Source organism: Saccoglossus kowalevskii, chromosome 21 (assembly GCF_978046115.1).
Source record: "Saccoglossus kowalevskii chromosome 21, keSacKowa6.1, whole genome shotgun sequence".
In the NCBI taxonomy this organism is placed as follows: domain Eukaryota; kingdom Metazoa; phylum Hemichordata; class Enteropneusta; family Harrimaniidae; genus Saccoglossus; species Saccoglossus kowalevskii.
In genome coordinates, this window is record NC_140661.1 from 28,083,681 (window position 1) to 28,111,136 (window position 27,456).

At 35.2% G+C, this 27,456-nt stretch overlaps 1 protein-coding gene across 1 annotated transcript; it reads right to left on the reverse strand.

Annotated features, from left to right (window-relative positions):
- Positions 1-253: 253 nt before the first annotated feature.
- LOC100370863 (isocitrate dehydrogenase [NADP], mitochondrial-like) lies at positions 254-26,350 on the reverse strand. Its single transcript, XM_002738473.3, has 10 exons — positions 26,178-26,350; positions 16,946-17,040; positions 7,619-7,784; positions 7,266-7,426; positions 6,630-6,776; positions 3,812-3,948; positions 2,352-2,503; positions 1,872-1,984; positions 1,013-1,203; positions 254-692 (listed from the first exon to the last, which is right to left on the reverse strand). The coding sequence occupies exons 1-10, from the start codon at positions 26,284-26,286 to the stop codon at positions 611-613; spliced, it is 1,353 nt and encodes a 450-aa protein (XP_002738519.1). The 5' UTR covers positions 26,287-26,350; the 3' UTR covers positions 254-610.
- Between the last annotated feature and the right edge of the window lie 1,106 nt (positions 26,351-27,456).

Here is a 27,456-nt window from a genome sequence, read left to right on the forward strand (position 1 = left end):
TTCCTTGGGGAGTTTGCTAATTTCCAGTACAAATTTTGTTGGCAACCACTATAAATTCAGTGCAATGGTCAGGGAAAAACAAAATTGTTACTGAATCAAGATTTCTCTTATAACTGATCTTATGTGTGTGTTACAAAAGAGCTGTGCTAATTTCTACCGCTAAATGCATAGATACAGTATATTCACACTAACTCAGTTTGCCAAAGTCTCCTGGTGCAACGAGATGAGAGTGCATTACGAAAAGATGCAAAAGTTGAAATGGTGAAGTGGTCATTTTATTGACAATACCATGAAGACTGCCGAGACGTGTACAATTCCAAAACCCAAATATGGCAATCAGAGTGGTGCTGAATACTAGAATATATATATATTTATTTTGTTACAATGTATTTAATATGCAAATATGAAAAATTATTAAAGGAAAAAAGTGGAGCCACAGTACGTTATCATGTGGCCATTTCCCAACCATGGTGATTTATCCACACTTTCTTCGAACATGTTTTAGCTATAAATAGATCTCTATACTACAATTGTACACAAGAAAATAAATTCAATCTGTTTAAAACAAAGATCATTGGGTCAAATTCTGCTGTATATCCCGGAATTTATCCTACTTCATTTTTTTCTCCATGTTTGAAGAGATAGTCATCAGGAAGTCCATTGTATTCATGTAGTGTTCACCAAGCTTCACACTGAAACAACAATAAACTTTTTGAAAAAGCAGCAATAAACACAAAAACTGCACTCAGCACAGCATATTTTTGAACATTTCATTGATTTGATGACTCATAGGGCTGAATGATGTCTATAATGTAGGAAATGATTTGTATGGCCTCCAATGTGAAGCGTTGAAACATTGGGGTTAACATTAGAAATTTTAAATTTGTTTTTGTGCCATGTAGAAGTAACTACAACCATTTTTAAAACACTTCTCATCAGCACAAGAAAAACTTCACACACTTTACTAAATTTTCAATGTCTTGCGTATTCAAGACCAAAATATTCTACTTACTTCTTTAGTCCCCAAATACATCCTGCAAGATCCTTGGTCATATTACCAGCATCCACGGTCTCAACGCAAACACTTTCTAACGTATTACAGAATTTTAATAATTCCTTGTTGTTGTCTAGTTTAGCTCGATGCTCCAGACCTTTGGTCCAGGCAAAGATACTTGCAATTGGATTGGTACTTGTTTGGTTACCCTGGAGACAAGAATAAAATAATACAACTTACACTACTACTCATCAGTACAGTACTTGTGTGCAAACTTTCAACTGAATCAGGCAAGATGAGAATCAGCATCTGCTGCAAAAATCAAATATTTGGATTTCAAATTTCTTTTTTTATATGTCGAAATGTTGATACAAGAGGAAAATATTACATTGAGATATCTTTACTTCCTCAAAATTCACCATCATCAAACGTGTATAGCACATTATTAAAGCGGGGGAGTCAGCACCTGCCTATGCGTCAGATGGCCACAGCGTGTCATTATTTACAAACATGAGCCTTTGTCTTTTTAGCATGTGTTATTGTCGCTTGGGACTCAATTCCTGTGCATGCACAGGTGACGACCCTCTCGCCTTAAGTGTGCAAATACCTTTTATCAAATCCCACAGATTCTGATGTCACAACAATGCTATGATCTTAGTACGTCCTGGTTTTACTTTAGATTTCACGCACTATGCAGGATCTTGCAGTTAATGCAAAATCATCTAGTGATACTATTTTCCCACAATGTACATTAAAGAGACAACATCACAGATCAACAGAAGATGGAATGGCAATTCTATAGTAGACATTTTTAACATTTTGTGTATACAATACTCAACATCAACCATATACCAACCAATATAAGAACCAAACAAACCTTTTGATGTTCTCTGTAATGCCGTGTGACAGTGCCATGAGCAGCTTCAGACTCTACTGTCTTACCATCGGGACAAACCAAGACACTGGACATCAAACCAAGTGAACCATACCCTGCATTCAAAACAAATATGGTTACTGTACACCTGGCATTGAAAAAAGAATTTCAAAATGTGTTTTATCAAAGGAATCTACACTATTATTATTAATAGAATATTTTTTTTCACACTTGGAATGTTCAAACATTTTTGTTTTTGTTTAGAAAAAAAAGATCATACCAAGACTTTCACAAGTTGAAATAATGCAAAGGTTGATTATTCAATTTACATACTGCCTTCGCATATTTTATGGATAATATCGAAACAATGTCTGAATACACTGCTGAAATCACAGACTGCATCAAATGAATGTGGAAGCCATCAACTCCTGGGGAAAGATACTACTGTAACAATTATTAGCCAGATACAATTTAGACGCTTACCTTGAGCAATAATATCAGACTGCACATCTCCATCATAGTTCTTACATGCCCAGACAAAGCCACCAGCAGATTTTAAGACCTGTGCCACCATATCATCAATCAAACGATGCTCGTACCAAGTGCCAGCCGATTCAAAATCCTTGACATAATTCCTAGAAAACAATAATTTTTATTAATAATGTTATGTTATAGAAGATCAGCAAATATTACAGCAACCATTTTATAAATAACACGAGATTATACTGAAACATTAAGTAAGTGGTCTGCTACATGTAAATACATTTTCATCTCCAGGAAATACATGCACCATGGCAATGGTGGCAGTGTGTTACTGATGAAACTTACTACAGTTACAGTCAATTACAATTGACTAAATTTATTCAAAATTTCACCACAAACATGTCAGTCAACAAACAGTTGAGAGAGGGTGCTGTTGCAAATATTCAATAGCATTGGAGAGAACTTGTTGCAGATATCTTGGTGAGAGAAAACGTTCCTTCCAGATATCGCACAACATTATGGAACTGAGTGAAGCTTACCAGCTCAAACTGAAATAGGTAGAAACTCAGTTTGCTTTAATTTTTGGTTTGGTGCCATTTACTAAATCTGGCCAACTTTTCATGCAAGTTATGCTCAATTCTTGCAGGATCAATAACCAATCATGTTAAACATCGCTTTCCATCATGGCTTACTAACCAATCATGTTAAACATCACTTTCCATCATGGCTTACTAACCAATCATGTTAAACATCACTTTCCATCATGGCTTACTAACCAATCACGTTAAACATCACTTTCCATCATGGCTTACTAACCAATCACGTTAAACATCACTTTCCATCATGGCTTACTAACCAATCATGTTAAACATCGCTTTCCATCATGGCTTACTAACCAATCATGTTAAACATCGCTTTCCATCATGGCTTACTAACCAATCATGTTAAACATCGCTTTCCATCATGGCTTACTAACCAATCATGTTAAACATCACTTTCCATCATGGCTTACTAACCAATCATGTTAAACATCACTTTCCATCATGGCTTACTAACCAATCATGTTAAACATCGCTTTCCATCATGGCTTACTACTGGTAATTGATAACTACAGTCAAAGGAAAGCTGCCTCAAGATGATTTACAAGGACAGTCAGTAAGATGAAGTTAGAAAGCAAGATCGGTGACTGGAATTAAAGACAAGGAGTCTACCAATCTCTCAGATTGTTTTTCTGCCATCTGATTACTTTCGTTCAAATTTTCCTTTACTTTATTGTTCGTGTTCATTCATTTGTATCTTGGAAGTTAACTACATTTTTTTTCCATTTCCTGTTGTAGGATCTGGTTTTGTTTCTCTTGGAAATGTACAATTCTATTTTTTTTATTGTTTTTTGTATTGTTTTCACATACTGCTTAAAAACCATTAGATTAATTATTTAGGATTGTATGTTCTGTACTTACTTCTCGTAGATCTCTTGAAATATGTCTTTGAACCGTCCATCATAGGCTTTCAAAATAGTGTTTTTTGTGCTCATGTAGAGAGGCCACTTCTTTGAAATAGCGTACTGAAAACAGCTGTGGGCAAAACCCTTGATGGACTGAAACATAAACAAGACAATTAATTTATAATTCTTAGTCATGTGACAATTATTGTACCACTCCTAGTCCTGACAGTGTGTTTAATCAATCTTCGCTGTCACTAGGTTTTAGTATTAACTGTGGTGGCAAATACTAAACATTTTTCTTTTTAGAGATACTGACTTGTTAAGGGAAGAGTAGGAAATCAAACGGGCGGTTCACCGCGGCTCTCCGCGGTACACCGGGGAGAGCCGCGGACTGCTTATAATTAGGGGTCTCTACCGCGGTGGCCACCGATACCGGTTGCAACCGCGGTCGTAGGAAAAGTGTGAAATACGTACTTAACAGTTTCCTTTGTCATTCCATGAGTCTTTGTTTCAAATAGCTGTTTTTAAATCGAGCAGGTTACGAGCATCGCTGGCATGGAAATACTAAGCATATAGTAATATTATCGGCCCACGTATTTTATTAATATAAAAATCCATAAGTCCAATGCTGTATACGAATTGTTGTTGCGTGAAACAATGTTGTATTTTATGCATGTATTTATCACCAATTCCAAGAGTAAAAGTCGTAACTTTCGAAGGTACGAGTATTATGACTCGTCCATACATTTCACTTACGTTTGTTGCACTTGAATAAAGTCTACCACATGAAAAGAATGTTATTTACGAAGTTTTAAATAGCCAAGCCTTCCTGATTCGAGCCTCTTGTTGATTTGACAACGGTGGGTATCATTAATGTTTATTCTTTGCCTGTATCGCATTCCAGACAAAAAGTTCAAGATCGGTAAACAAGAAATGGACGAACTGTGTTTCACGTGCGGCATGATTATTAAAAAAAACACAGAGTTAAGCGGTCATGTACGTTCTATAAATCTAACCTTGCACACATAATCTTGTATTGACGTGTTTTTTTTTTTGGTCAAAAACGACGTTGCCTTTCAGTTAACTCTTCGCCAGAGTTTACCGATTTTTTGAACAAATGTTAAGTAACTATATCGTTTTGCGTCAAACTGGGAGGCCCGAATTTAAATGTCAGTGCGTGAACTCATTGAGGTCATTGCCCATTGCCGCACGTAATTCAAACACGTGGTTGTTAGAATTCAGTCGAAATGTACGTGAATAATGCGATCGAAGTGCGCTGCGAGTTTATTATAAAAAAATTTAACATTACGCATGATATTGTATGTTATTGTATGGTTAATATTACATATTCACTTTATTTCGAATAAAATAATTCACCGATGAGTCACAAGTATTTAAATTATTTTCTCGACTTTTGTTAGACACCTGACTCCGGGACCTGACTATCTTTTTCAATGATTTACTAGTAAATGCGCCCATGTTTATATTTGCGTAATAATTACGAATGCAACGCATTATCAAGTCGGTAATATTGAAATATTCACAGACCCAATAGCCCGGGTTAGTGTCCCAACAATAATAAAAATAACATAGTTTGCGTAATTATTATAAAAGTAATACATTGCAAAGTTGAAATATTTAGAGCTCCCGTCCAATACTGTAAATATATTTGCGTTATTAGAAAAGCAGCACACTAAGTAAACAATGTTGAAATATTCAAAGCCAATACAGAGTTGGATACAAGTTGTGTTATTACAGTACCGCCGCGCCGGATATGATAACAAATTTACGAGATCGAAGCGCGGACCAAGAAAGAAAAGGGTTGCTAAGGTAACGCGCCAGTTCAGCGCGTGACTTGGGGGTCAAAATTCGGTCAACACACACTTGATGTCAGCATCGCCGCGCAGCAAGTTTTGCAACGTACAAGTTCAATTGTGCCCCAAAATGATGTCGACGATCACTCAATTGTCGCAACGCATGTTGTACCAAGCCCATGATACACCCCGTTTCGACTTTGGCTTGCTTTTTCTTCTTAGTGCATGTTCTTGTTCACGTAAATGCGACCTCTCACCAATGTATTAAAACACTTTGAATTTATACTTATGCGTGATTATATTTGGTCTACGCGAAACATTAATCTTTTTAAACATTTTCTGAGACCATGCATGATATATATTCACAAAATAATGCGATCTTATTTTATATTATGTTGATCTCTACGTCTTTCTGGATCGTTTTGTGATTTTATTCCAAAGCTCAGGCAAATAAAATAATGTTAACTATTATAGACTAGTTTCCTAGCTTTTGGCTCAGCCAAATTGGTTTAATTTTTCATTAGAACTTTGTGATCCTGTTAATTTCCCAGTTCTTTGTGTTCATTAATGGTCTTGACAATAAGTGTGAATTGCTGTGCGAGCCCACCGCACACGACCGCGGTAAACCGGGGTCATGGAATCTATGCATACATTTGCATAAAATGCGGTCGACCGGCGAGCACCCACCACCACCGCGGTAATGACCGGGGTGCACCGCCCGTTTGATTTCCTACTCTTCCCTAAGTCACTTTGCAAAAGAGCAAATTGAACAATTGTTAACATACCCTTGTATTGGAGACAAATAATTTATCTTTTTGTAATATTTTTGGGAATGATGAACATATTCTCAGAATAATTTTAGATTTTAAATTATATTTGCCATCGGTGCCAAGGGTAAGATACGTTTTATTCTAAAAATTTGCTAATGGCATAGGGTAAAACTTCACATGCACAAGATCTCTCCCCCTCTTCCGAATCTTGAATGTGAAATCTTATAACTCTGCCTAAAGTGTTACATACCTCATCAGTATTGTACATTCCCATACCACATCCACCACTATGTGTAAAGTTAAACACTTCCCAGGATCTGGATTCACTGCCATCAGATGGTGTGAACTTCATTTCAAATTTACCAGGGGAATCAGTGGTGAAATCTGTAGCTTTGTACTGTCAAATACAAAACAACCACTTAGTTATTAGTGCATGTATATTATAGTGCTGGATTCATCTTGTTACTGGTAAACTGAGTTGCTTTAACAGAAAATAAAACAAATCTAAATTTTAATTTATTCAGGTAAGCCAACAAGCACGAGGAGCAATGTATGAAAATAAATCTAATTAATAAAGCATATTATTACTCAGGAGCATTGCACATGTCATTTGACCTTAATAAATTCTGATAAACTAGTTCAATTCTATCTCCTGGTAACTTCTAGTACAACACTTACAGTTTTGACATTAAACGTACAGATGTCTGCTTAATGAAGCCCACAAAAGGCCCGACATCAAGTTTAGATGACATTATGTAAATGAAATGAGACACTGAAGTTACCGACAAATGAGCATACCTGATTTGAAATGAGACACTGAAGTTGCCAACAAATGAGCATACCTGATTTGAAATGAGACACTGAAGTTACCAACAAATTAGCATACCTGATCTCCATGGGCATGGCGCCCAATAATGATTGCTTCCTTCCATCCAGGAACAAGGCGGGGGATTTTCTGGCACAAGATTGGTTCACGGAACACGGTGCCTCCAAGAATATTACGGATGGTACCATTCGGTGACTTCCACATTTTTTTTAGTTTGAATTCTGCAGATTAATGATAAGCCACGATTTTCATTACAATAATAAATAATCTTTACAAACATTGCAATACTGATTTGGGGAACACAGATTGTCACATGAACAACCAATACATTTCACATCACATAGAACGCATATTTAACTCTACCAAGACAAGACGACAGATCTTGCGCGACAGATGCAAGGAGAAATACACACCTTCCACTCTTTGCTCATCTGGTGTAATAGTGGCACATTTTATACCCACGTTGTGTTTCATAATAGCGTACGCTGCATCGATGGTGACTTGATCATCAGTCTGATCACGGTATGGCAGGCCCAAATCAAAGTAGATTGTGTCCAGTTTCAGATATGGGAAGATTAGCTGTAATGAAATGCATCAATAAATTCATTTCAGTTAATAGCTCAGCATAGTTGCATTTAAATCTACATTATTAAACCACAAAATCCAGTTGGTTTACTGGAAAAAAAGATTGTAAAAATATATGGACAATAATCAGTCAAACTAGAAGGGAATTTATGTCTCCTATTATGAATATTGCATTTTAAATTGTACAAAACAAGTACAACACAAATTATATTTTCTAAGTTTGTTTTTGTTCAGTTTTAAATCTTTCTCTTGATGCAATACATGGAGATTCGCATTCATTTGTATCATACATACCGAGACATGGTACATTTATCTGATTAAAAAAAATATAATCAATGATCGTGGTTTTAAGGAAATCCTTTGTGATGAAAATACCTAAAATACTCATTGAAACTACATTACAGATAACTTCATAAGAATAGATATGACAGAACACTACCAGGGTAGCAATACTCGTACATAAACCAAATGAACAAAGTTTTCCACCAAGTATTTTAAATATTCACTAACATGTCACAGATCTTGTCTTTGAACAATAAAATGCATGGTTTTAGATATTATTAATAACTGGATGGTTAGATTTGAGTGAACAAAATTATATTTTGTTATGCAACAATTTTGAACAAAATCTGTTAAAGCATGTTGAAGAAATTTATGTAGTTAAAACATAAAAATAAAACAAGCAAAGCTGCCATTCGGCCATTTTGAATCAAATCAGAAAACGAAGCATGCGTGTTATTTATCCTAATTTTGATAGAACCGGATCAAGCACACTGAATATTTGGGACAAAATGGTGTTTAGTAATTCAAAAGGCATCAAAACAAATTGATGTGCATACAATTTTGCTTTGTACATAATATATCAAAGAAATGGTTAAGAATAATATGGGCATTGCTCGGCCATTTTGAATTAAATCACAAATGCTTGTGTGCATCAGTAACCCATCGTGTGCACCGAACAGGCCAGGCACAAAAACTAGAAAAAGATGCACCATGACACCTGAATTACGAATTAGTCAAACAAGCAGCCCTTTTGAAAATCCAACACAAGTAGCGCTTGTATATTATAAAACATGTAGTGTGACAACTGTTTAATAACATAGTTGAACTCTGGTGACCTTGCCCTTTGTTATATAATATAATTCCCTTTACCATAGTTTATTTCAATATGAATATACATTGTCATAATTAATTTTGAATACAAACAAGTTTTGGGGTTGAACCAACAGTAGGGAATCAGTCTACCGAATGTCCTTAAAAGATGTAAATATCTTACAAAAACATTGGTGCCTTATTTGTTTAATTATTTTAAGGGACATAATTTCCAGCTTTATTCAAAGTAATTCAGATATTTTAGTATAAAAACAAATGTCTCATTGAAAAAAAAAAGTGCTGCATTTAGATGTGAATAGATTCATAAAACATGCAAGATAACAGAACATTTTAGCTGGCTTTGGTCCAAGCATTTTGTACAGGTTTCTGCCAAAAATTAATGATTCACTGAGACAAATATGAACTGCCTCATTGTGTGACTACTGTATTATATGAAAAGTAAAAAAAAAACACCCTTTATGAATAGCTATCGTGTTGCAAGCTCTACTTTGTATGCAAAACAACTTAAATAGTTGGTTGGTGTCCAGTCGAGGGAGTAGTCAACAGTGCTGTTGCCTCCTGGGAATCTACATCTTCAAACACTGCAATCTTTGAAATGCGTTTTTAAACTAGTATTATAAAAAGTCTATCATTCTGTTCTAATAGCTGAAACATATTCCTGTGAGTTTTCATTTGTCGAATGAACTGTTTGTCAAATACAGAATACATATATTTTAGAATAATTTTCTTTTTAAAATGTGGATGAAATGTTTTGCTTTTAATGTATTTTTTATGTATTGTTTTTGATTTGATAACTTTGAACTAAACAGATTTGTTATTAGCTTCAGATCTTGATCAAAGTTAGGCACCCATTTCATAGGAGTGCTTATATTGATTTTCTGACATCTTGTTTTCTGTAAAGATTTTATTGGTAGGTTTGCAAATGTGTATCAGACTGTGCAATCTCTCCATAAGTTGGTTTTGAAACCCAGTATGGGATTCTGAGATACATTACCAAGGATATTATTACAAGATAAATCATTTGCTTCATTGAACACGTACAACAATGCATATTTCCACTGAAATCAGTGACCTTTGATGTGTATCACCAGTGATCAGTCAAGTAGAAACAGTCAAAATATTTTATCAGTTTTTCTCAATTTTTGCATGATATTTTCATACAGGACATCTGTTGTTCAAACTCGGGGAAGATTTTATACTGATGAATAAGGTGACCAAGTTTGATAAAGTTTGGAATAGAATTAGCAAAGTTATTATGCACACAATAACAATTATTAACGACGACAACGACAACGCCGGACAAAATTTTTCCCTTAATATACCTTTCCCTTCCATCTTTGATGGTACGGGCAAGGTAAAAAGTACAGTTTTTAATTCCTGAACAATTGGCAAGCTGTAATTCCATAGCAGGAGTTGATTCAATTGCACACCTTGGTTGGAAAACTGCCAAATTCTTTTACCCGAGAATTGTAGCCAACAGACTTCCTCTGCCAAGGTCAGGGGATATTGTCTGTCATGAATGAACTTGTTATAAGGTTACCCATTGAGATGATTGAATTTTTAATTCACAGAGGGATTACAGCAAGTCTCAGAAGTACTGGGGCAGCCAATTTGCTAACTCGCTATTGAATTGGCTAACTGCTTTGATTTGACTTAACTGTTGGCTTTCGAATCTCGCTAGCGTGGTCACGCCCACTTAAGGCAAATCTAAGTAACAGTAGGGGACGATCGTCATACTTTAGGAGCTAATCAGCGACGGTCTTACAGTTGGATGGCGATTTCGCTTTCAAATTTACCAGGGAAATTGTTCTATTGTTCTTCGTGTCCACACAAAAACGACGAATGAGTTTGATTTTTCAGCGGTTGGCTTAACGTTACTCCAACCAGGGAGCTGTAATGATTAATGTGAATCATATAGTGAATATCGTTGGATTAATCACATTTATCATATGTGCAAGGTAAAAAGTACAGTTTTTAATTCCTGAACAATTGGCAAGCTGTAATTCCATAGCAGGAGTTGATTCAATTGCACACCTTGGTTGGAAAACTGCCAAATTCTTTTACCCGAGAATTGTAGCCAACAGACTTCCTCTGCCAAGGTCAGGGGATATTGTCTGTCATGAATGAACTTGTTATAAGGTTACCCATTGAGATGATTGAATTTTTAATTCACAGAGGGATTACAGCAAGTCTCAGAAGTACTGGGGCAGCCAATTTGCTAACTCGCTATTGAATTGGCTAACTGCTTTGGTTTTGACTTAACTGTTGGCTTTCGAATCTCGCTGGCGTGGTCACGCCCACTTAAGGCAAATCTAAGTAACAGTAGGGGACGATCGTCATACTTTAGGAGCTAATCAGCGACGGTCTTACAGTTGGATGGCGATTTCGCTTTCAAATTTACCAGGGAAATTGTTCTATTGTTCTTCGTGTCCACACAAAAACGACGAATGAGTTTGATTTTTCAGCGGTTGGCTTAACGTTACTCCAACCAGGGAGCTGTAATGATTAATGTGAATCATATAGTGAATATCGTTGGATTAATCACATTTATCATATTATCACTGTACACCAGCTGACTGGCCATTTTCGGGCTCAAATCATTCAGGGGAATGTACCAGGCTGCGTAAAAACATTCTATGTCCCCTAATGCAATATAGACTCGCCCAGAATGGAAGTGATCACGAGACGACTCCAGCGAGATTCGAACGCCAACCGTTTAGTCAAAACCAAAGCAGTTAGCCAATTCGCTAGCGAGTTTGCAAATTGACTGCCCTAATACTGGTACTTCTAAGACTTGCTGTACGAGTAATATACTGCTGAAATTATGCGCGAATAAAGATAATAAACAAAATCAAAGAAAGCTTAGAAAGAACTCCCATGTGCTGAGAGTATTGGAGACACATTAAATATAATTCGAAATTACTTAGCTGAAAACTAATTATGCAAATCAGAAAATTAATATGACCAGATTTGAGTGTAAAACTAATGAGGTCTGCGCAATGTAACAGAAAATCTATGTCTCCAAGTTTAATTGAAATGTGATTAGAACCAAAAAATTATGAATTATTATGCTTATTAGGGAATTAATATGAACAGATTTTTACCCTAAACTAATTAGGTTTGTACATTGTCCTAGAGCATCTTTGTACTAAGTTTCATTGAAATGGAATAATTAGCACCGTGAAAACTCCAAAATTTCGACCCCTCTAAAAATTTGACCGCCTATTTATTTGCCGGGTTTCGGTGTTTTATTCACCTCCAAATTTTCGACTCCACTAAAAATTGCCGACTCATTCTTATTCGAAAATTGCTACCAGTTTTAGTTTTCCCCCAAACGAAAAAAAAAACGATGTGAGCGTTCAAACGGGACCTTCCTCAAAGGCATGAATCCGGGTTTCTGATTGACTAAGAGATTTTTATTTTATTGGTAACGAAAATATATTCTAAATAAACGAAGTTTCAAATAAAAACGAACACAAAAATCTCGGCATGCTGCGTTTCTGAATTGTTGATTATTACTGTACTCAGTAGTGATTATAATAATGTACACAAAATAAATTTGTTGAATGGTTATGAAATACAAATAAAAGTCAACTTAGTTTCATCGTAAGCGAATGATTCCGATCTCGTATAAACGTTTGATGCTGTAGGATATCCGCCATGTTCTCTTAGGTCAAATAGGTCAAATCGCTAATTAACCAATCAAAAAGCTGGATGATGCGAAAACGGCATGATTTTTTTTAAATAAAAAAATTAGTTGTTTTTAAAAAATAAACTGGTCATCTGAAGAATAATTTAACATTGTTCACAGTGATAACAGCTCATTCTCGAAAGGAAGCTTACCCGCTCACGCTAGTCACGATAAAAATCATACACGTGTACTCTTGAATAGACAGACGTCAATGACTACGGTAAAACTTAGACTCTATTTTAGCCGGCAGGATTGATTGAAATGTCCGAAAAATGACGCCAAAATACACCTTAAAAGTCCCATTTTATTTTCTTAAATCCCATTTTATTTTTTAATCCAAGGGCGAATTTACGGCAGAATTTGGTCCCTCAAATCACCGGTACGGTGCTCAAATAAGGGACACGTGAGCTTTGATTCTAACCGGATACATTGCACTGGGTCGGGGAGATCGTTTGCTAAACTTCCATGTATCTTTTGTCCAATGGGTACCTGTACTTCGAACATTCGCAAGTTTTCCTAGGTAGTGCGAGACAGCTTTGTCTTTTGACCTATTAGTTTTGTGCTGACCTCTTCTCCGCGTCTTGATGTTTTGTTTTGCTTGTCATAATACTCACTGATTGATGACTTTGTTTAGATTTTGAGTTACAACTCGGCCACGACCTTTGCTTTTACCGTGAAACATGAGGAAGTTTACGTCAATTGACGGACATTGCATTTTTTAAAAACTAATGAAGCACACTGTCTATCATCCCCATTTTTTTTTGCTGATTTCTATTCTGAAAAATTCGACCGTCCGAAAATGCACCTTAATTTTGACTCTAAAAACACGTCACATTTCTAACACAAATTATTTAAAACCAGTCGAAATTTTGGAGTTTTTACGGTACTTTAGATATCAGTGTGAAAGATTAAAATTGGTTAATTACGCAAATTAGGTAATTAATATGTACAGATTTTAACCCACAATTATTCAGGTCTGTCTATTGTCCTACAGCATCCATGTACATTCATTGATATGTGATGTATAGTACCTGAGATATCAGTGTGAAAGTTGGTTAATTATGCAAATTAGGTGATTAATATGCACAAATATTTACCGGAAACTAATTGGGTTTGCATAATTCTAGATTCATTGAAATATGATGATTAGTACTTTAGATATCAGTAGAAAAGCTGAAAATTAATTATGCAAATTAGGTAATTAATATGCACAATTATTTACCCTAAAACTAATCAGGTCTCTGCATAGTCCTAAAGGATCTATGTACCAAGTTTCATTGAAATGCGATGATTAGTACTTGAGATACATGTGGAAAAGCTGAAAATTAACTAATTATGCAAATTAGGTGATTAATATGCACAAATATTTATCGAAAACAATCAATCTCTGCATAGTCCTTGAGTATGTAAGTACCAAGTTTCATTGAAATGTAATGCTAACTACTTATATCAAATGCTGAAAATTAATTAATTATGCAAATTAGGTAATTAATATGTACTGATATTACCATAAAAACTATCAGGTCTGTGCAGTGTCGTATGACATCTATGTACCAAGTTTCATTGAAATGTGATGATTAGTACTTGAGATATCAGTGGAAAAACCGAAAATTGACTAATCATTATGCAAATTAGGTAATTAGTATCCACGGATTATTACCAAAAACTAATCAAAACCTAGCATTAGTTCAGAGCATCTATGTACCAAGTTTCATCAAAATCCAATGAGTGGTTGTTTAGATATCAGTGGAACAGTCATGGAACCACTAAAAAATAGCTAATTATCATGCAAATTAGGTAATTAATATGCACGGATTTTTACCAAAAATTAATCAAATCTGCGCATATGTTCAGAGCATCTATGTACCAAGTTTCATCAAAATCCAATGAGTGGTTCTTTAGATATCAGTGGAACAGTCATAGAACAGCTAAAAATTAGCTAATTATCATGCAAATTAGGTAATTAACGAGCATGGATTTTTACCAAAACCTAATCAAATCTGCGCATTGGCCCAGAGCATCTATGCACCAAGTTTCATCAAAAACCGATGTATGGTTCTTGAGATAGCAGTGGAACAGTCGGACACACATACACACATACACACATACACACATACACACATACACACATACACACATACAGACATACACACATACAGACACACTAACTGCAAAGACTCCCATTTTGTGCTTCGCACATGGGAGTCAATAAATTAAATCAATTTATAATTTATTCAAAAGTTTTTGTATTTACCCAATGATCATTTTGCCAAGATTCAGCACACAAAAAGACACAATTTTAGAGTAATAAACCCAAAACAGCCAACAAATGACATTTGACCAATTTTCTATCTGTACTAACCACAGGTCTCAATTCTGAGGTGAATTACATTCCAGTTAAGTACAGTAACACCAAAGGTCAATCTATTATCATTATGACTTGATAAAATGACCATACTTTTTTTTTATATTCCCATGTAATGTTAATTATTTATTTTTATAACACCAACAAGCAAATTTTAGTCTACCTAGTGAAATTTAAATATTTTAAAGTCTGGTAATCATATAAAGCAAGCCAATAAATATTTACTGGCAGTTGGCTCATTTTAAGAACGCAATTCAAAGGGCAACTGAGGATGCCAACATAATCAGGTATTTTTTAATTTAAGGTGGTTTGCTTCAAATTCCAAATTGTATGTCTGGTTTTTTACAACTTTCATTAAAATGCATTATATATGCTATCAGTATACTGAAAATGAAAGAAGAAAAATGTGGGTCATCAGTCAATTTTTCAGGAAACAAAGACCAAATGTCATGGAAAATTTGCAAAACCATGGTTAGGATAAAATTAGAATTGAGCGCAAACTGCCTTAAAACCTTGCTGTACATAACCATATATGAAGTCAACAGAACAATAATTGATACATTCAGTGACAAAATTTGTTTCTAATGTACAACTCATCAAGGGTTAAATTATTCATAGGATTTTATAATTTTGTTATCAGCATAAAAATAAAGATATCACGACTTAATACAAAATCAGTGTAAACAATTCTATTCATTTCATTAATACAGTTTAATGAATTTGCTAATATTTTTTACACAGCGGTGACATTTTATATGAAGCCTTACCTTTTGAATGCCATATATATATATACACACATACACAATTCCCCTTGCTTACAGGTCATGACCAAAATTTTTGAGAAAATGGGGGGAAAAAATGTTTATGTTGATTGTTGTCAACTGCAACAAAATTGTCAATTAAGTCCAAGAAAGTTATTGTTTTGGTGATGACAATTAAAGTTGTTAGATACGACAAAAGTGAACTTAAAACTTGACTTTGACAAAGATTTCTAGCCACATGAGTGACCCACAAAAAAGTGGGTGGTACAATAACGTGTCCGCTTCTGTAAGTTTTGTTGTCCTGAATTATATTTGAGTTGACCTATAAACACCATCACATGTTGATATTAGTAGGTAGGAGGTCAGCACAGCTTATCAACCAATTCTAAAAGAGACGACCTTTCATCCACAGTAACAAAAAGTGACCACTTTATCAAATCAGAAGTTCACTTCTCAACAATTTATCAAAATCATATAAAATACATTTTAGAAAAGTTCATAGGATAATTATATTTTTAATTGGCAACATGCAGATGTGTTTAATCACCATAGCAACAGAAAATGCCATGCAAGTATTTAGTAGCACACAACATAGTATTTGAAGAATAAATGAACCTATAAACCTATTTTATTTCAGCTCTACTCCAGAAGTGACATCCACGAATAATTATGTTTTTATCACTGGATTAAAACTGTATACTTGGTAGTTAAATTTTAACAAAGAATAGTAACATTCGCAGACAATGTTACACAACTTTATTCTAACTGAACAAGAAGAATTTTTATTAGAACAGTTTGATTGTTACATTGTTAACTCCATGGTTAGTATTGTGACCTAACCTATCTTGTACATTAATGACCAAAAATCTGCATGAATGTTTAGAATTTCACAACATTGAACATGCAAAATAAATACCAATCAGTGAAACAAGAAAAAACAGGCACTGGTAAAAAGAAAAAAGTTCACTATGAGTTGGTCAATATGGCCAGAGTATCGTCTTCACACTGGGCAATTTATTGTATAGTTTAAATCCTTTGTGTCGTGCAATATCAATAGATTCTGTCTGTAATAAAATACATGTTAATTTTGTTCAAAAGAAGCAATGTAAATTCACAAACTGTTGCACAAAAAGTTAGTGTGAACAATTATCGAGCTCATAAAGGCTACAAACTCCCATACCGCACCAGAGTGATGAGCGTTTGAAGTTTGTTCAACCATACTTACTGTTTCCTTTATTTTTTCCCAGATAACCCTAGTCATTTCATCTCCATCCAATTCCACCACTGGATTGGCAACCTCAATACGCTTTGAAACACTATCTGCAAGCAAAAATGATATATAAATATTCCAAAAGGAGAAACATTATCTAAACTGGAATACTATGTTAATACAACAATGGCATCACCATTAAAAATAAATACAGAATATTGTAGCTGATTGCGAGTGCACTATATTCTCAGAGTTGTCAAGCCAGACAACTGTAAACTTATTTAATTTCACACATTTTACAACTTAAAAAATTCACTGGGGTTGCACAAATTTTTTTGTGTATGGTCTTAGCCAACCAGTAAAAGTCATTTCCAGTGTAGAACAAGTCATTGTCAATGACACGTCCCCGTTCCGTTCATATTTGAGTGACATATACATTCAAAGCAGATCATGACCGAAATGCACCTGCATATGTACAACACATTGTGCTAAATCTGAACAAAATCCATCCATGCATGACTGAGATCCGGTTCTGGAATTGTGAAAATACGTGATTTTGATGCATTTTCGGCCTTAAAATGGCCATCATTTCGCTATTGTTAAGCAGATCATGAAACAAAGGCACATATCTATTTGTGACATGATGTACCATGTGTGTGTGAAGTTTGAACTTGATCAATCCAGACATGTCTTGGATACGGATCCAGAACTGAATTCTTTAACAAAATGGCCGCCAGTCGGCCATTTCAAACTTGATCCGAAAAAAAAAAGACGTGCATCAAGGTCCTATTATGTTTAATGTATGTACCAAATTTGAATGAAATCCATCCATGCATAACTGAGATCCGTGTCCGGAATGGTGAAAATGTGCGATTTCAATGCATTTTCGGCCTTAAAGTGGCCGCCATTTGGCTATCGTTAATGAGATCATGAAACAAATGCACATACATATTTGTGACATGATGTACCTTGTGTGTGTGAAGTTTGAACTTAATCAATCCAGACATGTCTCGGATACGGATCCAGAACTGAATTCTTTAAAACAAAATGGCCGCCAGTCGGCCATTTCGAACTTGATCCGAAAAAAAAAATGACGTGCATCAAGGTCCTATTATGTTTAATGTATGTACCAAATTTGAATGAAATCCGTCCATGCATAACTGAGATCCGGGTCCGGAATGGTGAAAATGTACGATTTCAATGCATTTTCGACCTTAAAGCGGCCGCCATTTGGCTATCGTTAATGAGATCATGAAACAAATGCACATACATATTTGTGACATGATGTACCTTGTGTGTGTGAAGTTTGAACTCGATCAATCCAAGCATGTCTCAGATACGGATCGAGAACTGAATTCTTTAAAACAAAATGGCCGCCAGTCGGCTATTTCGAACCCGATCCAAAAAAAAAAAAGACGTGCATCAAGGTCCTATTATGTTTAATGTATGTACCAAATTTAAACAAAATCTGTCCATGCATAACTGAGATCCGGGTCCGGAATGGTGAAAATGTGCGATTTTGATGCATTTTCGGCCTTAAAATGGCCGCTATTCAGCTATCGTTAATCGGATCATGAAAAAAATGCATGTGCATATGTCCCATATAATGTGTGATGTATGAGTGAAGTTTGAACTTAATCGGTCTATGCATGTTTGAGATACAGGTGATCACGGACGCACGGACGCACGGACGCACACAGGGCAAACCATAAGTCCCCGTTTTCGGACTACGTCCGAACGGGGACTAAAAATTCAATGATTTAAAGTGCCTGTGAAATGGCTGCAATTTTCACGCCTAAAATTATCCATTGATACATAAATATTAATTTTTATGTTTCTAAGCATGAATTATTTTTTTAAGTGAAAAAATGTGTTTTAAACTCAATCTACGGCAACTTTATTTTTGTGTATTTTAAAACGAGGCTCCTCATTAGCTTCTTATTTGCATACAGCAATTCCCCTTGTGACGTCAGAAGGGGAAGTCGCATGGCAGCTTGAATTACCGATGCGTGTAAACAAGGCAAATCTCTTGTGCAGTTTTCTCGTCTTTGACTAAATTTTCACTTGTGTACTTGTTCGTCGAGGAGGAGTGGACCATATTGAATACAATTTTTGTTGCATTGGGGGGGGGGGGAGTTAGATGCGAAATATGTCCGTTCTGGTGTAGCTGGTCACCGTGATCGTCACCGACACCGGCGCACGTTTGTACACTGTCGCTGGATAAAATAGAATTTGACGTCGGAATTATCTCATTTAGCAGGTTACTAGGCACGTCACTACACTGTTTTATTTCATCGATCGTCTGGGTAAAACTTTCAAAATTAAAATAAAAGAGAACATATTGACATTCTAAACATTAGACTATAGTGATCACTATAAAATAATTAAAAAAAGACAAATCACAGTTACTAAATAAATGACAGCCGCGTGAAAATAAATTGAAATTTTGTTGAAATAGGTGAACGCGTCGGGTCACGACGAGGGCAAGTGCGTTAAAAGCGACGTTTAACATAACGATAACAAAAATAATCGAGATCGACACACATACAGATAAATTCAGAGTGGATTCGAGTTAGCGTGATCCATGGTGTGATTGTCATAATTATAACACCATATTAAAACTTTATTTGGTGGAAACACATTGACCAAGCCCAGATTCTTATTTTATAAATTATTACGCAGATCACAGTCCTATCACTATGATAGAGGGACTGTGCGCAGATCAAGCTGCAAGCATGGAGGTAAAAAAAGAACAGAGATGTGAATTTGACAACACCAATCACCAAACAATTCAGAAACTTTTAGCCTTCAAAAATGAAAACAATTAGCAGTGTGTAAGGGCTGTGTAATTTTCTGTTTGTCGACGCTCTGTTTTCGTGTCACTGTCAAAATTATTGCTACCTTTTACTTAACAGGGACAAAATGGTCTATGAAACGATAATCAGGATCGCAAAAAAGTCAACTCATTTGAAACACTTGTCGGACATCTCTCTTCTGAAATCCGCCTCGGTGATCATAGTCCGGAATCTATTTCCTTCAAAAGTTGCGCCAGGTTTATGTTGTCGGCGTTTCTCTTTAAACCTAGTTGTTTTTTTCATGGACGAGAACAGTTTTTCCACAAAAAAATTAATCTAAGGTTAAGTGATGTCACACTTTCGGATCGATTAGAAACGTGTGAATACTTACACTATGACTATACGCTGCCCACAACACAACATCTAAAAACCCTCAAAAAAATAAACGACAAAAAAAGTAGAAAAAAAAACGCCGATCAAAAAATGTATATCGTTTAAAAGTATACTGAATGACCAGTGTTATTATGGCTCAGGGGTATGACTTCCTCTCACATTTTGGCATTTGGTGGCGCACTTTCGGCGAGAGTCGGAAATCCGAAAACAGTCGACCGTTTCAGGATAGGTGGGCGTGGCTACAACACGAGAAATATCCCAAATTTACTTGGATACGAGTAATCATTTTCAGCAAAAAAAAATCAATAACTGCCCATTTCAGTGGGATACAGATCTAAAATGGGAAACGTTAGGGTGGGCATTGCACAGGCACTTTAAAGTCTCTCAATGCCTGATTTATTTGAATTATTGACATGCAGAGTAGAAAAATTCACACAAAGCAATTCAATTGATTTTATAAATAGCGAATTATTGAAATCTGAATAACCATTCACTACAACTACAGCTTAATGCCATGTCAGCTGGCGGAGACGCGTTGACCTTTCTAGATCAAACGGCATCTCAACAGATAGAGACTACTGTATTATGCAATGAGAAATAACATTTTATTCGACACTTTACTTTCTATTTGCAAGCAAATAATTATCCAGTGGTAGGAGCTTACATCTCAGCCATTGTATTGTTCTGCTATTTACATATCAATTGATTGAGAGAAAATAATTATGACTGCACTGAGGATTACTTTCACTCCCTCAGACTATGATGACATGACATTTCAAAACAATCTTTTTTTAGTTTTGTAGAAAAGTATGTAAAATAAATATTTTTAAATATGGTAAGTTTAATAAACCAACCAAATTATTGTGCTTTTAAGCCAGGGGAAATAGGAGATGCAATAGACATGTCACCAAGCCAAATAACCAGACATAGAAGACGTAAAAATTCAGATGAAAAACTGAAGAACATTGTAAACACGTTGGATAGAATTCATAGACTGGCTTTTGTACCTCAGTGTACTGACTGCTTACAATGCCATGAACAGCTTACAAACATAATCTTTATAAATAATTTAATAGTTTAGACCAGTAGTGGTCTTAAAGTTAGATAAGACCTTGACATGTATATACAAAGTACCCATGTCAGTGTCTTGTGAATGATCTGAATTTTTAAGTATTTGAGTTTTCAGCATCTTAAAGCATCATGTCATTGAATAGTACAATTCTGGGTTGAGAATTCAAGAGAAACAATGGAATGTTAATATGAAATCAAAAATCAGCCCTATGCAAACTACATTAACCAAGTGCCAAAGTCAAGTTTTGTTACTGGTAATATAAACTAATTTTATACCCACATAATTTGTTTTCTTAATTTTTCTAAAATTGTCGTCAAGCTCAGTAGCTAAGAGGAAATTATCTTCATTAGTCTTGATCAGCATTTTTTGAAAATGGGGGGGGGGGGGGGGGGAATGCAGATTTAATTTATGAAAGGACTAAAGGGATGAAATACTGGCATTATTTTTAGATATTCGACCCAAATAATTCCAAATGCTCAGTTTTTTCACATACCATCATGTTTTTAGTTAATATCGCTGCCATCCATATGGAGTCTATTTATATATTAAGATATTACCATAATCGTTTGACTTGGCACCCAAGGTACTCTGCTACAGAAATCATAAACTGAATATGTTAAGTATTTATGTATGGTTACCATTCATGGTTTACGCATTTACAACATATTCATGGGAGGAGGGGGTCAATATTCTAAATATTAAATTGTTTATCAACATTCAGAAAGTCCAACAATGATCAAAGACCAGGTTTTATAACTAGACAGACAAATTTAGGGGCATTTTGGAGAGAATTGGTGCTTAGTTGAATGTGACCCTGAAAACAGAAATGACCCAAAATTGAGGTTAGGCACTTAGTCAACTATGGGCACCAAGCTGGACGAGTAAGGTAGTTACCAACAATATAAGGTTATTTATTTTTAGAATTTTTGTTTTGAGAGAAATTATTTTACTTTAATATTTAGAATTTTGTGAAATGGACATTCTAATGGAACACTAGAAAAATAGACATTGATTGAGACACAATTTATTTAAGTGGGGGGGGGGTTCCTTGCAGTGTGCATTACATGTAAACGATGCATTTTATATACATACAAGCCACAAAAAAAATGATATACAACACTGCATTTAATATTTAAATAAATTATTAAGAAATCATTATGGATCAATGATACACTGATTATATTATAGAATATTCTAAAATCCAGTGGGTGGGCAGACAGACAGACACACAGGTGTGGTAATGTCTTGCTAGTGCTATAAATTTGGCCAAAAAAAAAAAGGAAATTGTGTGAACAAGTGAACTGTAGATTCCTTTGTTTTCACTTCACAGAATCCGGAGTTACTGGAAACGCTATGTAATTACACACTTCCTTTAATATACTTATTAAGAACCCCAACTACCAACTACTAACTACTAAATTATTGCAGATAATTTGTTCTTTGCAATACAAAATCAAAAAAAAGACATTAGTTCTGTACTGTATGGTTGAGGAGAATGTGGCAGGGATTATCAAAGGCACCCCCTCCTTGGGGTTTTTCTAGAAAAAACCTGCAAGAGGGAGCACTGCAATTCAGTGGCGCCACCAAGTGGGGGAAATAGTGTTTTCCCTACCAGGGTATGGAGTTTTTAATAATTCTAAATTATGATGGAGCATTCTATGGCTTCCTTGGGACCAAAATTACTATCAGACCGGTCACAGTTGAAGACTGGCCACATGTGATCCTTGGTACATCAGAATTTTATGGTTGCCAGACGATCTGCTCCCCAGGGTAAGGGAGCGCATGGCCATGGCATGAGGGTGCTGCGTCCCTGTGTTTAAAAAATTCCCTGCATATATTCAGAATGCTTAATGCCTTGGTGAGAGTAGTCACAAGGAAAAGGAATGTGGTTACCATGGACACAAAATGCAGCAGACTGGTAACCCTACATGTTGCCAGATATGTTACAATCATTGCACACAGTATGAACTCATAAAATGACCTTCACCTTTTTTTGCAAACCAAGTTTTGCAGGAATATTAATAATTTGTAACTACAGGCACATCACAAAAAAATATACTTTATCAGAGCCGAAAATAAGACCAGTGTAAAGGCTATGCATATTTTTCTATAATTTCTAAACTTTTAAAATTATTTTTCTAATTCTTTATTTGCTAATCACCGATAGAAGATTCGTATTTTTAAAAATGCAGTCACGATACATTATGAAAGAAGCACATATTGTATAAATTGCGACCGACTTGAACACAACTCATCAACAATTGCTCCAAGTTTTAAATAAATCAACAAATATAATAAATTCATACAAAACTGTATTTTTGTGAGTATTCATAGGAAAATAAACTGAATGGTGATTTGAAACAATAGACAAGCTTTGGATTTCTTACAATATACGCACAAAGGGGGAGGGGCAAATAAACATGCATGTTGATTCACTTCTTGCAGTAATAGGCAGTATTAGGTTGATACTTTACTATTAAACTTGCAAAAAACTAATCTAATCACATTCCTAGAAAACAAGCTATAAAATTGACCCCCTCCCCCTTTTGTTAATGTACAACATTGATGAATTTTATCAAAACAGGTGTGGTTAGTTATCTAACACATTGTCAGTCACAGCGATATGAAATGGTTCATGCGTTAAAAAGCCGCAACATTTACTGCCATAAAAACGTCAATAATAAGCTTAAAAATAGAAAAAATAGATCAAAGGTAACAAAGTCTTAATCTACTGGTAAATATACAACAATATGGAAATTATAGTTGGCCCAGCTGAGTTGGCCTGTATACAGAATTGCCTGATAATAAATGTAACATGTGGACTGAGCTGACTGAACTCGCCCTATTAATGTTTTAGCCAGATTTAAACATTTTTGGACAATCATTAAAGCTAAAAGGTTTGATTTTTTTAATTCAAAATTGACCAATTCACAACATACAGTTTTCTCTGTGAAAAAGCTTACCTTCAAATAACAGACTGTTTAAATTGAAATCATGGAGGAATTTTTTCATGTACATGTGATATTTAACTTTTTGTTATACTTTCTTTTTCCCAAAATAACAGTATATGCATTTCTATTTTACTCTTTTAAAAAGTCACTAACTTGCATACAAATAATATCTGACTCTTCTACCCTGGGCCCTTTCTATCTGTTTTTACAGCAAAATTTTGGTAAATGTTTAAGACAAGGACCATTTATCTACCCTGGAGAATAATACTGTCTACATTGTCATCACATTGATAAATTTGATTATTCATATCCAGAACACCTACATTTGGTAACTATGGAAACTGAATTCACTGCACATTGAATAAGTTAGGTGATGTAACTAAATGGAACGATTAACTGCTCCATTGTGCACAGTGTTAATGCGATTAGAGTAAATCCATTTTGTAAGCAGCTCACTGAACTTAATAAACAAAACATCACTGTTCAATACACTCAATTAATTGTAATATAATCAGATTACCAAATCATGTGAATTTAACTGTTCAAAATTCAGTCTTGTTTTGTTCATATGGCAACAGCTGTGGTCCCAAAACTACATAGTTATCCCAACATATAACATTCTATCTATATTATTTGTTTATTGAAGTTAAATGTCAAGCGTTATAAATGTCATTTGGCGCAAGAATCAAAACTCAAGCCACGAGTTCACTCTATTGACCTTGGCTTGACAGCTGCTTCTGTTGGTGTGTGCAAGTCAGCAGGCCGCGGGAAACTGTATTGGTGGGAGAGAATTGAGGTCATTTCCTATATTGGTTAGTGCTTCGTCAAGTGCTTCGTCAAGTGCTTCGTCAAGTGCTAGAAACTTAGGTGTCTTGTTTGATTCGCAGCTGTCTATGGAAACACACATTTCTACTATTTGTAGATCTGGATATTCCCATTTAAGAAATATTAATCGTATTCGTAAATCATTATCCCAATCTGATACTGAAAAGTTGGTACATGCTTTCATATCTTCTCGCTTAGACAGCTGTAATTCACTATTGTCTGGTCTCCCTGTAACTAAGATAAAACCTCTTATTCGTGTACAAAATGCAGCAGCCCGCCTTGTCACTCGTGCTCGAAAATATGACCACATTACAGACATTTTTATTAAACTTCATTGGTTACCAGTTGTACAAAGAATCAATTTCAAATTACTTTTACTAGTGTATAAATCTTTGTATGGTTTTGCCCCAAATTATCTATGTGAATTAATCGAATTTTATGTACCGAGTCGTAGTTTAAGATCTGAATCGAAGTTTCTTATTAAAACTCGTCAGATGTGTAGTAAAAAGTCCAAGGTGTTATACAAAGACCGTGCTTTTGAAAATTTAGGTCCTAAACTTTTTAATGAATTACCTCTGTCTGTTCGTTCTAGTCCTTCAGTAGACATTTTTAAATCCAGACTGAAAACGCACTTATTTAAATGTGCTTTTAATATTTGACTGATTGTTTATTGTATCAGCGCCTTTGATCTTCAGATGTTGGAATTGTTGCGCTTAATTAAATAGAGTTATTATTATTATATTGCGAAATCACGTTGTGCCAACATATGTGTAGCAAGTGGCATCCCTAATTCGGTGAAAGGCAACTTTCTTGCAAGTAGGATTGCAAATGTGGGTGCGTACGATTTAATTGCGAGATTTATATGACAAAATGAACTTAAGGAAAATAATGAAATAAGAACACCATGTCTAAGCAGTTACAATATCGTCAGCGTGATAATAGTTCCAGTGTGTGTGAACTCTGAAAGGTCGATCTACTCGTTCTCTGTTAGAAGAAAATACCATAGTTCAATTTATGCGAGCAAACATACGAGGAACTAAAAATAGTTTAGGTACAGGCACGCATTACCAAGGAGTAGACTGTTCGCATTTCTTTGTACCGCGTTCGTGTGCAGGAAAAATAAGATTGAATTTTTTAAAAGTTGCTGTCGTTGTCAATCCGAAAATAACAAGTAAAATCACAGTTTCTAAACTATAAAACGCTGTACTTACAGTTCCTTTTCTGGACAGCATTGTGAGTTGCCAATGCAGTAACTCTTGCAACGTTTAATTGTGAAACGCCGGTTAAGGCTTTAGACAAATTGATAAGTGAGCCTGCCATGTTGTACGCTGGTTCCCGGGTGATCAATGGAAGGATAACCCTTGACCTAAAACGTGAGGGTTTATAATTGGTTGTGAGATGGTCATGTGACTTTTCCCACGTAGTCCTTTATTAGGGGACGCAAGGTTGATAAATAAATTACGATATTATTTCCTAACAATAAACTGAGAAATTGTTTAGAAAAAAAATATAATTTTAAAATAAAACTGTAGTATAACGCAAATTGAAATTAAAAGCCGATTTCGCTAGGTTTTACTTTCCATGGACTGTTATATTTGTTGCAACGCAACTAATTATTGTAATTTGTACGGCGATAATTCATAGGTGTACCACCCCCGGTGAATATCGATTTGCTCGCTGAGGTCGATAAGAAACCGGCCGGCGTTTCTTCGACTTGTTACGATACGTGCAGCCAGTTCTCATCTGCATTTCCCTCCCGTTTTGGGGCGCTGTAACGTGTTTTAGGAGCCTGCCAACAGGTATGATCAGCAATATTTTTGCAATTTCTTGCATTCGACATATTGTAAAATATGATCGGTTTTATGCTACTACACGTGAGCGTCGGAAATGTGTGTGATTGAGGTTCGGGTGAGCAGCTGTTTCAAAATGGCGGAAAATGAACAGAAGCCAAGTTTAATCGTAAGCTGCTTCTTCCAGCATATTGTTAGGAATATGTTTTATTATCTGGTTTATTTTAACTGTTATGGCAGCCACAATTTCTGCCCAGTCGTTGAAAGTAGCCGGTCCTCTGATTTTACGGGCATGCAGTTTTTAAATCCGTGATAAATATTAGTTTTTCAACTTCAAATAAACAAGCAAACAAACAAAAACAATATCAGCACTACTTAATAAATATTGAGTTGGTGTGGCTACCTACATTTTTTTTAGTTGTACATGCTTAAAGTTTCATCATTATTATGTTATTCGAAAATGATTTTTAGTTCAACAACATATCTCTTATGGTGTAACGAGGAAAAAAGCAATGCCAGTATTTCTTTACACTGGTGGTAATGAGGTTATCACTTGTTCTTTACAAAGCAGGTTAATACGAGTTACTTCATGGACTAGTATTATCCAATAACTGAATGTCGGTACTAGATACTAGTAATACAACCTATGACACTACTAGTATCAGTCGGTTTTACGAATAAGTCGTATCAGGTGATAACC

Excerpts from the sequence above, each read along its gene's own strand:
- LOC100370863 (XM_002738473.3), bottom strand. The coding sequence starts at position 26,286 with ATGGCAGGCTCACTTATCAATTTGTCTAAAGCCTTAACCGGCGTTTCA. Across the intron at positions 3,949-6,629 it reads GAATGTACAATACTGATGAG|TCCATCAAGGGTTTTGCCCA; the intron begins GTATGTAACACT and ends TTTATGTTTCAG. Across the intron at positions 693-1,012 it reads TGTATTTGGGGACTAAAGAA|TGTGAAGCTTGGTGAACACT; the intron begins GTAAGTAGAATA and ends TTGTTGTTTCAG.